General features: G+C 39.7%; 1 protein-coding gene across 1 annotated transcript in view; it reads left to right on the forward strand.

Moving 5' to 3' along the window:
* SVEP1 (sushi, von Willebrand factor type A, EGF and pentraxin domain containing 1) overlaps positions 1-13,315 on the forward strand; it is a 142,057-nt gene that overhangs the window by 103,603 nt on the left and 25,139 nt on the right. The window contains exons 37-39 of the mRNA XM_084899290.1: positions 4,573-5,245; positions 7,306-10,091; positions 10,995-11,220. Coding sequence (XP_084755416.1) covers positions 4,573-5,245; positions 7,306-10,091; positions 10,995-11,220 — 3,685 coding nt within the window. The remainder of the gene's footprint in view (positions 1-4,572; positions 5,246-7,305; positions 10,092-10,994; positions 11,221-13,315) is intronic.

Below are 13,315 nucleotides of genomic sequence, written 5' to 3' on the forward strand. Positions count from 1 at the left end.
TCTAGTGTGTGCCAAATTCAAGAAATTCTTTCTACCCTGAGATCATACTCAGTATTTCTTCTTTCTTCCTATTCAGTTCAAAGATCTTGGAAAACATTAACTTCTATCACTCTGCTCATTGTAAATGTCATATCATTATCTACATTTTATTTCCCCTTTTTCTTACAAATCAGTCGTTTTTAATATAGTCAATGCTTACTTAGATCTACTCATGTGTTTATTGATCTCTTCCTCACTGTTGGGACTTTGCTTTTCGTTTGTTTCTTTTGCATCTCATTCCTTCCTTTTGGACTTTGTGTTTCTAATTCCTAAAGCATTGTCCTTTATATTTTTCTTTGGGCAGGACTTGGTGAATTATACAATCTTCGTCTGAAAATAATAGTTTTACCCTTGCTCTTGAATTATAGTTTAGCTGGGTGTACAAGTCTACAAGTATTTTTTCCACAAACATTTTGAAGATGTTCCATTGCCTTATGACTTCTAATTTTGCTATTGAGAATTCCATCACAGGCTAATTTAGTGGTTCTCCACTGGAGGCACTATTGCCCTCCAGGAACATCTGGCAATGTCGGGAGACATTTTTGGTTGTCACAAATGGGGGAAAGGTGCTCTGGCATCTAGTGGATAGAGTCCAGGTAAACTGCCAAATACCTACAATGTAGAGGACAGCCCCCCCTCACTGCCCAGCAAAGAATTGTCTTGTCCAAAATGTTAATAGTGCTGAGATTGAGAAACTCTTGTTGAATTGTTGTTCCTTTTAGGTGTTTTGTTGTTGTTGTTTTTAATCTTTGTTGGTTTGGTGTTACTCTGTGATGTGACTAATGGGCGTTTATCATTGTTCATCTTGTCCAGAACACATTGCACATCTTACATCTGAGAATGGATGTCTTTCACCCATTTTAAAATAGTCTCCTCCAGTTTCACATCAAACATTCCTTCTTCTTTACTTCCTCTCTTCTCTCTTTTTGTCTTATTAGATTATATATTGGACCTTTTCTTTCTATTTTCCATACTTATTGACCTGTCACATTTTCCATCTCTTAATAAGCTTTTGTTGCATTTGGGTAATTTCCTCACATATTTCTTCCAGTTCACTAATGTTTCTACTATGTATAATCTATTTTTGAATGTATCTATTAATTTTCAAAAATTATTTTCTGTACGTTTTAGAATTTCTATTTGTTTATTTTTCAAATTTTTCTTTTTATATAGTCTCTTCTTTTTAAATAAGATTTTGTGTATTTCTTTTAGTCCTTATTTCAAGGTTGCAGGTTCCATCCCTGGTCAGGGCATATATAAGAATCAACCAATGAATGCATAAATAAGTGGAGCAACAAATCTCTCTCTCCTTCCCACCCATCCTTCTTCCTCTCTCTCTGAAAAAAAAAAAAAAAAAAAAAAAAAAAAAAAAAACACCAAATTTTTAAAAAATATATTATCTCATCTAAAGCACTATCTTTAGCTCCACTCTTGAAGCCACTCCATAAATGTCTCTGCTGCTCTGAAAGGCAAACCATTCAAGTAGTGCCAGCTTGGTACCAGGTCCTCCTACAGCTCATTCATTGGAGTGCATTAGGAGGTTTCCATAGGCATCCCAGCCCCTCCACACATTTCCAGGACTGGAAAATGAAGCTCCATTCTGGCTCAGAAGCCAAACTTGAAGCATTGGGAGACAGATATTCCATCGGGGAAGACAGACAAGTCAACCAGCTCAATCTCAGATCCGCAGTTCTCTTTGTTAAATATTGCCTTGCAGAATTAGAAACATTTACAACTGGCCTAAAACAATTCTTTCCCCCTACCTGACAGTTATGGGTTGTTTACAAACTGGTGGACGCCTAGGCTAAGGACAGAGTTTTGTGGCTTTCACCAACATGTGAAACTCCCACCTAGCTTACTTCTATGCATCTATACTCTTTAGATGATGTGGTTAATAAACCACTTAAATAGCTTCCTGTTCTAGTGACATTTTGTCTGATAAAATCTAAAATTCTTGTCGAAAACCACTTCCAGTTAATCTGAGCCTAACACATCTCCTCCCATCAACCATCACAATCCGTCAAAATATACACTTCTAGTGCTCACCACTTCCTTTTCTGGGGGTTCACATGCTTTTCTAACTATTTGTAAGTCTTCAGATGCCCCAGCTCTATCACACTCCCATGTCTTTGCTCATGTTACTTTTCTGCTTTGACTGATTCCTTTCCAACTTCTCTCTGAATCCACTCAAAAGACTTACATCTGTGAGACCTTCCTCTTTTCATTCTTATGATAGAATCAATCATTTCTCCTTTAAGCAACCACTTTGTATGAAGAGGCCTGCAATGTACCAGGTTATGGTGGGGGTAGGGGGTATTGGGAGTGGCCCAGATATATAAACAAGTAAATGTATTGGTTGCATCTGTACACTAAAGAAGTAAGTCTAGCACTTAACATGATTATTAAATTATGTAAGTGATTCTAACACATAGTTTGGCCCTTAAATTATTTAATGACTACATGTTGACTGAGAATCATAAAGAAAAGTCAAGATTGTAGATCAGAAAAAGAAATAATACATAAGACCTAAGAAATCATGGGTAGTATCAAAAATGCATCCTTTAAATTCATTTATTCAAAATCTATGTATTTAGTGGTAATTTTCCATTCCATTACAGAAGAGCTTTGCTGTGATTTTCCACTAGGGAGGAATGGTTGGTGGAGATTTTCCAGAATATGAGGGATCAGAGGTCTAACAGAGTCCTGCCAAATTACAAAACACAGTTCTTGTGTCCTCAAGAGGCTTTGAGGAATAAGGAAGGTTCTGGAGACAGATGCTTCTTCCACAGAACAGCTGGTCCTATTAATTAAAAGAAGTGTTTTATAGAGGGCATAATGGATCCTAATAAATCAGGGGTGTCTCAGGTGATGTCTATCCATTTTAGCCAATGACTTATGCTAGCAACATCAAGGGATCCATGACAGTAATGATGCATGGTTCAAAGTGTGCAAGGGATGTAAATTGTGCTATAAAACATCAGGAGCCTCTACCAATGAAATTTTTACCCAGAGCACATGCTACAAAGTAGTAGAACCTGGGCACTCAGACCTTGGATAATGGTTTTCTTAATAATAAAATTATGTTTTTAGCATATAGTTTTGTATACCTCCTGGGTCCTCTAAGACAGAAGCCATCTAAAAGTGTATTAGGCTCAGATTCTTATACAAAAAACGATGCTTATCCAAAACAATGAATGCAGCAGGCTTTAACTGGAGGCAGAGCTCAGCTATTGGGAGTGTCGGAGAGTGTTCATTTTGAGACAGTAACATAAGTGATCATAGGTAGGGTGGATGCACACACCTCTGCTGATGCTCTATCATTTTCTCCTTGATCTCATAGATTTCATAAACCTTGCTTGCTAGGGTGAAGGAATTCCAACCTCTCTATAATAGCTAATTTCTTATAAAACTCAGTGGGACCTCAGAGGAATGTTTGCTAAGTATTGACTTGAGAATCTTTCCTGAAAGGCGGGTCAAATAATTTGTAGTTGTAATAAGGCAATACAGTTTCCAAAGGATGTCCACAAGTTGCAGTCTAACCAACGTCATTTAGAAGAGGAAAAGAGACAGAACAATGTCATGAAAAGGTATAAGTGTTAGAATCCAATAAACTAACTTCAGATCCTAATTCTGCTGCTTGCAGTTGCAGCTGTGTGACTCTAGGCAGGTTTCTTAACCTGTCTACATAATCATTCATTCATCTATAAAGTGAGGAAATTAATATGTCTAAACAGATTAAATTAGGTACCCAATTATTTTGGTCCCCTCACTCTTTATTAATATCAAAATGATAGACTGATCACCTTTCCCATCAGTAAGAAAGTGAGAATAAAACCAATAATGACTCAGATATAATTTTTCTAATACTGCATACCCTACTATTTTTTTCTACTTCATTGAGGGAGCAGTTGAGAATAATTTAAGATTTTTGCAGTATGTCATATATGGGTAACCACCTTGTACAAAAAGACTGAGAGTTATTAAGCATAATTCATTCTGCTTGGATAGCAGAGCCAATATAGAACATAGCTCTCAATGCTAACCACATAGTTAAGGAGACTAAAATTATAGTGTCTGCTTTAGAGTTCATTGAATATAAGTAAGTGTGTAACTGTGAGCTATATGTAGGCTACATATGGCTCATAAGAGATTGTTTCAAAGACTAGTGATAAAATCAACCAACTAAAACCATCTAAAGACAGATGAAGTTCTAATTTTGAATTGAGTCAAATGGGTATAGCTTACTCATTTTATTTTTAAAGACTTGTGTCACAAGTTTTAGAGTTCCTTTAAATCATAATAAACTTCAATCCACTTCCCTTTCTGAAAGAGCATGAATATTAAAATCAAGTTATATTTCTAGTCCCAATTAAAAGTCATGTGATCAATAAACTGAGTAGAAAATATTATTTTAAAGAATAAAAGTAAAGTTGCTGTGGGACAGATAATAATATAAAACCAAATAAAGAGGCACAAATACCTTTTCTCAAATATTAACTTTATTGTTTCTTTCCCTCCACCCCCGTCTCATAGCTACACCCTCGCTGGACCTGACACCATTGAATGCCTGGCCAGTGGCAAGTGGAGTGGAAGTAACCAGCAGTGTCTGGCTGTCTCCTGTGACGAGCCCCCCCACGTGGACCACGCCTCTCCAGAGACTGCCCATCGGTTATTTGGAGACATTGCATTCTACTACTGTGCGGATGGCTACAGCCTGGCAGACAATTCCCAGCTGCTCTGCAATGCCCAGGGCAAGTGGGTTCCCCCAGAAGGTCAGGCCATGCCCCGGTGTATCGCTCACTTCTGTGAAAAACCTCCATCTGTTTCCTACAGCATCTTGGAATCTATAAGCAAAGCAAAATTTGCAGCAGGCTCCATTGTGAGCTTCAAATGCATGGAAGGTTTCGTACTGAACACCTCAGCAAAGATTGAATGCATGAGAGGCGGGGAGTGGAACCCCTCCCCCATGTCCATCCAGTGCATCCCTGTGCGGTGCGGAGAGCCACCGAGCATCACGAATGGCTATGCGAGTGGATCAAATTACAGTTTTGGGGCCGTGGTGGCTTACAGCTGCAACAGGGGCTTCTACATCAAAGGGGAGAAGAAGAGCACCTGCGAAGCCACAGGACAGTGGAGTAGCCCCATACCCACATGCCACCCAGTGTCTTGCAGTGAGCCACCTAAGATTGAGAATGGCTTTCTGGAGGTAAGAAACTGGTTAGCAAGTAACCATGTTACCAAGTTACCATGGCTTTCTTCACTTTCAGGGCCAACCTGTGGCTAACCTGGGATTCAGAAGCAGGGCCAGCCTGGCCAGCATGGCTCAGTGATTGAGCATCCACCTAAAATCCAGAGGTCACGGTTTAATTCCTGGCCAGGCCACATGCCCGGGTTGCAGTCTCGATCTCCAGTGTGGGACATGCAGGAGGCAACTGATCAATAATTCTCTCTCATCATTGATGTGTCTATCTCTCCTTCTTGCTTCCTCCCTGAAATCAAGAATATAAAATAAATATAAATACATATATACTTTTTAAAAAGCAGGCCAATGAACAGATTGTTGAAAAACAGAAGTAGCTAAATTTGTAGGTGGTGAATATTGGAGAAAAAGGCATAGAGATATGAATCCTTCTAATGTATTAGCTTTCTACATTCTATTAGTATATAGACATTTGAAGCACTTTGTAACAGTATCTCAACTTTAACTATTGTTAGAATAAGCCAACTTCAGTAAAATACATTTTGTTTTATAGAAGTTATTCCAAGATGGATATGTACTTTATTTTATAGAAATAACTTAAGGTCTAACAAAATCTATTATCATTTCTAGTTTTTAGACAAAAGATGGGATTAAGCCATCTATTCGCTATGATGCAGTTCTTGCAGGCTTGTTTTGGTGGATTTAAAAGTAATTTTACTGTGATGGACAAAGGGTTACATTAGAAGTCTGTCAAGAAAGCAGGAAAATGTATTCCCTCAAAACTAGGGCCATTTTAAATAGACAACATTTAAATTGAACACTTTTTAAAGGCCAACACATATATAGTATCTGTTCTTCTTTATATTCAAAAGCAACAAAACAACAGTAAAAGCCATTTATTTAAGATGGCTTTTATTTATTTTGCTCAAATGTATTAGATTTCCTTTGGAAGAGGATTATAGTATATGATTTGTTATTCATTCGTTTAACAAATATTTCTGGAGCTCCCACTGGTGCCAGGTAGTATTTAACAGTACAGGTTAGGTCTGTATTGGCCTGATGCTCACGCATATGAGGGGTGCCCAAGCAATAAATAAATAAAAATAACAAGTAATTACCGTATTTTCCGGCGTATAAGACGAATACTGTGTTCTAGTAAAAAGCCTGCTCAGATTGGCCAGAGTCAGAGAGGTGGTCTGTTAAAAAAAGAACTGGTGTTGCCTCGGAAGTGGGGGGTAGTCTTATACAGCAAATATAGGCCTAAACCTATGTTTTAACTGTAAAATTAGGGGGTCGTCTTATACGCCGGAAAATACGGTATGTCCAAATACCAACAAGTTCATTCCAGCATGGAAGCTAGTTTTCACCTTCATCCCTAATAAAGATCCATAGTAATCTTTTAAAGGTTTCATAACTAATCCATCTTTTGTCCCTCCTAAAAATGACCTATTATTATACACTTACTTATTTGTATTTTGAGATCATAAGTATTAAGTATTCTATTTTAAAGTTCAATAGTGTTTTCTAATTTCTCTTGTTTGTGTTTTAGCAGCAATTTTTTTAAAAGTACATTAAGAATGGTATCAAGCTCTGACAGTACTTTTTAGGACCATATCCATGAAAAATGTTCCATTGGCTTTTTAAATTATCTAATGAAATTAACAAATAAAGTGTGTTTGATTATGTATTCACTCTTGTGATTAAAACAATGAACTATACTGTTGCTTTGGTCAGCAAGATTTTTTGAACTTACCAAGTAACTTATAATTTTCAGTTATTACTTTAAAAATTCATCCATCAATTTAGACACTTAGGGCTCAGCACTGTGATAATCATTTCTGCAGTAGTGATGACCTAATTTGACTTCCTATTGTCCTTTGAACTTATTTTAAAAAATAGCATTTGGACCTATTAGGAAAAAAAACATAAATCCTTATTTGCTTGTCTTAATTGATTCATTTTAAAGTAGGCATTTTAGTTTAGTTCATTTTTACTATTCAATGTATTTAGTTAATTATATGATCTGTTATACAAATTGTACTAAATTGTTTCTCCCTGTCATGCAGCATGTCACTGGCAGGATCTTTGAGAGTGAAGTGAGATATCGGTGTAACCCGGGATATAAGCTCATTGGAAGTCCTGTATTTGTCTGCCAAGCCAATCGGCACTGGCACAGTGAGTCCCCTCTGTCGTGCATCCCTCTCAGCTGTGGAAAACCTCCCCCGATCCAAAATGGCTACATGAAAGGAGACAATTTTGAAGTGGGGTCCAAAGTCCAGTTTTTCTGTAATGAGGGCTATGAACTTATTGGTGATAACTCTTGGACATGCCAGAAATCTGGCAAATGGAACAAGAAGCCAAACCAAAAGTGTGTGCCCACCAAGTGCCCAGACCCACCCCTCCTGGAAAACCAGCTGGTGCTGAAAGAGTTGACTGCTGAGGTGGGAGTGGTGATGCTCTCCTGTAAAGAAGGGCATGTCCTCCAGGGCCCCTCTGTCCTGAAATGCCTGCCATCCCAGCAATGGAATGATTCTTTTCCTGTTTGTAAGATGGTTCTTTGCCTCCCACCTCCCCTAATTGCCTTTGGTGTCCCTGCTCCTGCTTCTGCTCTTCATTTCGGAAGTACCGTCAAGTACTCTTGTGTGGATGGGTTTTTCCTAAGAGGAGATTCTACCACCCTCTGCCAAGCTGACGGTACCTGGAGCTCCCCACTGCCAGAATGTGTCCCAGTGGAATGCCCCCAACCTGAGGAAATCCCCAACGGCATCATTGATGTGCATGGTCTTGCCTATCTCAGCACAGCTCTCTATACCTGCAAGTCAGGCTTTGAGTTGGTGGGAAATACTACCATCCTTTGTGGAGAAAATGGTCACTGGCTTGGAGGCAAACCAACATGTAAACCCATTGAGTGCCCAAAGCCCAAGGAGATCTTGAATGGACAGTTCTCTTACACAAACCTACACTCTGGACAAACCATCACATACTCTTGTGACCAAGGCTTCAGGCTCGAAGGTCCCAAGACCTTGACCTGTTTAGAGACAGGTGATTGGGATGTGGATGTCCCATCTTGCAGTGCCGTCCACTGTGACCCCCCACAGCCCATTGATAACGGCTTTGTAGAAGGTGCAGATTACAGCTATGGTTCCATGATCATCTACAGCTGCTTCCCTGGATTCCAGATGGCTGGTCATGCCATGCATACCTGTGAAGAGTCAGGATGGTCAAGCTCCATCCCAACGTGTGTACCCGTAGACTGTGGTCTCCCTCCTGAGATTGACTTTGGAGACTATACTAAGCTCAAGGATGGTCATGAATATTTTGACCAAGAAGAAGATATGATGGAAGTTCCATATCTGACTCCTCACTCTCATCATTATCTGGAAGCAACGGCTAAAACCTGGGAAAACTCAACTCCTGCTACACTTTCAACAAACTTTCTACATGGCTCCATGGTCTCATACACCTGTAATCCAGGTTATGAACTTTTGGGGAACCCTGTGATAATCTGCCAGGAAGATGGAACGTGGAACAGCAGTGCACCATCCTGCATTTCGATTGAATGTGACCTGCCTGTTGCTCCTGAAAATGGCTTTTTGCATGTTACAGAGACCACCATGGGCAGTGCTGTCCAGTATAGCTGCGAACCCGGACACATTCTGGTGGGCTCCGACATAAGACTTTGTCTACAGAATAAAGAGTGGAGTGGTGCTCCCCCACACTGTGAGGCCATTGCATGCAAAAAACCAAGTCCAGTTACAAATGGCTCCATCAAAGGAAACAACTACACATACCTGAGCGTGTTGTACTATGAATGCGATCCTGGGTATGTGTTGAATGGCACTGAGAGGAGAACGTGCCAGGAAAATAAAAATTGGGATGGGAATGAGCCAGTTTGCATTCCTGTGGACTGTCATTCACCTCCGATCTTAGCCAATGGCCAGGTGCGAGGAGATGAGTACACATTCCAAAAAGAGGTTGAGTACACTTGCAATGTAGGGTTCTTTCTTGAGGGAGCTAGGAGGCGTGTTTGTCTGGCCAATGGAAGTTGGAGTGGAACCACTCCCATCTGTGTGCCTGTCAGCTGTGCCACACCACCTCGGGTGGCAAATGGGGTGATGGATGGCCTGGAGTATGGCTTTGGGAAGGAAGTGGTGTTCCACTGTCAGGAGGGCTACGTGTTACATGGCGCTCCAAAGCTCACCTGTCAATCCGATGGGAGCTGGGATGCCGAGTTTCCTCTCTGTAAACCAGTGAACTGTGGACCTCCTGAAGATCTTTCCCATGGCTTTCCTAATGGCTTTTCCTTTTATCATGGGGGGTATATACAGTATCAGTGCCTTTCCGGTTACAAGCTCCATGGAAGCTCTTCAAGAAGGTGTCTCTCCAATGGCTCCTGGAGTGGCAGCCCCCCTTCCTGCCAGCCTTGCAGGTGTTTCACACCAGTCGTTCAAGGTGGAACTGTCAACAGAACCGAGTTGGGTTGTGGAGAAACAGCTCAGCTTCGGTGCTTTAAGGGCTTCCAGCTCCTGGGACCATCTGAGATCACCTGTGAAGCCAGCGGCCAGTGGAGCTCTGACTTCCCCCGCTGTGAACACGTGTCTTGTGGCTCTCTACCAACAATACCAAATGCATTCATCAGTGAGAGTGACTCTTTGGAGGAAAATGTGATGACTTACAGCTGCAGATCTGGGTATGTCATCCAGGGCAGTTCAGATCTGACTTGCATGGAGAAAGGGATCTGGAGCCAGCCTTATCCAGTTTGTCAGCCCCTCTCCTGTGGACCCCCGCCGTCTGTTGCCAATGCAATGGCAATTGGAGAGGCACACACCTATGAAAGTAAAGTGAAAATCAGGTAAGACCATGGCTTAAAGTTTCCAATGGATGAGGGCAAAAGAGTTGTAGAATGAAAAGTGATTGGTCAAAATCACTTAATAGAGAAACAATTGCTCCAAGTTTGACTCCTACTTGGCCTGTAATTTGTGAAATTAAAAAAAAACAAACATATCCACCTAATAAATGTTAGCTAATTAAATGATTTAATTCTAGAGCCTGAGTCTCTAGGTAGAAATCTCAGCTTGCTTGTGTCAGTTTCATCATCTACAAAATGAGAAAAAAGATAATGGTAGTACCTACTCATAAGGTTGACTTGAGTATTAAATGAGTTAATATTTGTAGAGCACTTAGAACAGTGACTGGAATTTAATAAGTAAATATTTGCTAAATAAATAAATGCAAAATTTTTAAATCATAGAGTTTTAGAGCCAGATTGATTTGAATTTGAATAGTCATACTACTGTGACATTATAGTATCTAGTAATCAGGATTAAAAGAAGTATCCCAAGTAGAGGACCTAGAACAGTGCTGGGCACAAAGTAAATACCCAATAAATATTAATTATGTTATATTCTTATCAGTAGTTGGGTCTACTTTGGACTTTGTCTAGAATTTCTTGAACTATTAGCTGTTTTAGAATAAACAGGAATTCAGTAGTATTATTATTTACAATGAAGGGCAATAATAACAACATTTCAAGCAACTTTAATCTTGGCTAATCCTTAACGTGGATAACAAAGGGTTGGTCCGGTTATCATGTTGGTGTTTTTGCATGGCAATGCCTCCACCTGATGCTTGCATCAGTTTTGGTATAGCATACAAAATACCTACTGAGCCTTATAACAGTGTCTTACATGCAAGAACAGATCACCAGCAGCATTGTCCTCTCTTTAAGGCACTTATTTTTGCCTGTCTGTTGCAGGTGTCTAGAAGGTTATATGATGGATACAGACATAGATACATTCACCTGTCAGAAAGATGGCCGTTGGTCCCCTGAGAGAATCTCCTGTAGTCCCAAAAAATGTTCTCTGCCAGCAAACATCACACGTGTACTTGTTCATGGGGATGATTTCAGTGTGAATCAGCAAGTTTCTGTGTCATGTGCAGAAGGCTACACCTATGAGGGAGTTAACATATCAACATGCCAGGTAAGATTGTCTTAATTAGAACGTGTAAGTGTAACTCATTGATATATATCAACAGAAGCAGTATCTTACTGTCCTAAAAAGAAAAGAACAAAAAGATGCCTCATGTTTCCAATTATGCCAAAGGATTTGAGAAGTGTTTGGTAGAAATATAATAAAATATATCTTTCCAATATTCCTATTTTTACACTAACAAAAATGCCAAGGCAGAGTTCAATAAAAAGGAAAATATTAAAATATCTATAACAAGATATTCATGAAAAACTAACCATATGGTTATATAGTCTACACATAGATATTCAAAAGAGTCTGTGTATAGAAATGAGCCCTGATGATTCCAAATAGGTTTCCAGTTCTATTAGAAAATCAGAGGCTGCAGAAACAGACAGAAATGGAAGTCAGGTTCTGATTCTGCTACTTTTGAGATGTCTGACTTTAAGAAAGTTACTTAAAATTTCTGGGATTTAGTTTCCTTACCAGAAAAATGTATAGAGCCCTAGCTGGTTTGGCTCATGAATAGAGCATTGGCCTGCAGACTCAAGTATCCCAGGTTCAGTTCCAGCCAAGGACACGTACCTTGGTTACAGGCTCCTGGCTCAGGCCCTGGTCAGGATGCATGCAGGCGGCAACCAGTCAGTGTGTTTCTTTCACATCTATATTTCTCTCTGTCTTTCCCTCTTTTCCACTCTCTCTAAAAATCAATGGAAAAATATCCTCGAGTACAAAAAAAAAAATGTATAGTAATGCATATCTTATATGGTTAGTATGAAAAGCTATAAAGTGCCTAGTTCAGCACCAAAGGCAGCCAACTCCCTAGGACATTCCCTTCTCCTGGCTTCCTGAAGTTGTACCAAAGAAAGAAAAATAAATCATTGGTATGGTCTTCCTTTGCTGGAGTTTGGGGTAGGGGGAGGAGGAGTGCTGTATGATCTAGAGTGGCTTTTCCATTAAACATGCCTTTGCACTTCATCTCAAATATGTTTAGGTTCTCTGACCTTATATTGCTCCAACTTGTTTTCTTTTTTACATATATCTGCCATTGAAAGGATTGCATTGTTTAATGTAATGAGGTGTATAGCATATGCCTGCCATAGAGAGGGAGTTGAGAACTACTTCCTTCTCCTTCCAGTTTCCCATTTGTAACTCATGCATATTCAATGCTTGGTTGCTGCCAAGCCTAAAAGCAAGCATTACTGGGAACAGGAACAGCAAAGTGGCCAAGCTCTCAAAATTGGTAGAGTTCCAAATGTTCCTGCTTAGGTTTAGAGATGAAGCAGTTTGAGGGGAAACTTTTCAAAGACTCTGAGCTTTCTGAACCAAGCAAAGCCTCAGCATAATTATGGGAATCAACTCAGTGTTCTCCCATTGAGAGTGTGTGCACGAGGAGATGGCCTCTCACGTGCCCCAAAGCACCCTGCCTTACAGGTGTCTCTGCTTGTTTTTTCCAAGTCAGTCATTTATTTACTTTCTCCACACATAGTATGACCCCCATCCTTCACTCAACTGAATTTTGGTTTAGTTTTTGGTGTAAATAGACCCTTTCTAAATGTTTAAATGTATACATTGTATAAAACTATGTTCAGTGCCTAAAAATATCTTATTGTAATATAACAAAATGGTCCTATGGTTCATAAAACAAATGCATGAAAAGATCAATATGAATTCTGAAAAAATGAATACTAAATAGGAGCAGCTCCTCCTGAAATTAAGATAAATTACAGAATTACAGAACTCCTATCAGTGTGGAATTGGTGTAAAACTAGGTAAAATGAAAAACAAATGGAAGAGAAGAAATGAGTCAAAAGTAGATCATCACGCCCTAGCTGGCTTGGCTCAGTGGATAGAGTGTCGGCCTGTGGACTGAAAGGTCCCAGGTTCGATTCCCAGTCAAGGGCACATGCCTCGGTTGCGAGCTTGATCCCCAGTGTGGGGCATGCAGGAGGCAGCCAATCAATGATCCTCTCTCATTACTGATGTTTCTATTTCTCTCTCCCTCTCCCTTCCTTTTTGAAATCAATAAAACTATATTTTTTAAAAATAAAGTAGATCATTACATATCTGTGCATACTTCCCTTTACCTAAATAGAGGACTGAGAAA

The sequence above is a fragment of the Pipistrellus hanaki genome (assembly GCF_964339955.1).
Source record: "Pipistrellus hanaki genome assembly, chromosome: 11".
Classification (NCBI taxonomy): domain Eukaryota; kingdom Metazoa; phylum Chordata; class Mammalia; order Chiroptera; family Vespertilionidae; genus Pipistrellus; species Pipistrellus hanaki.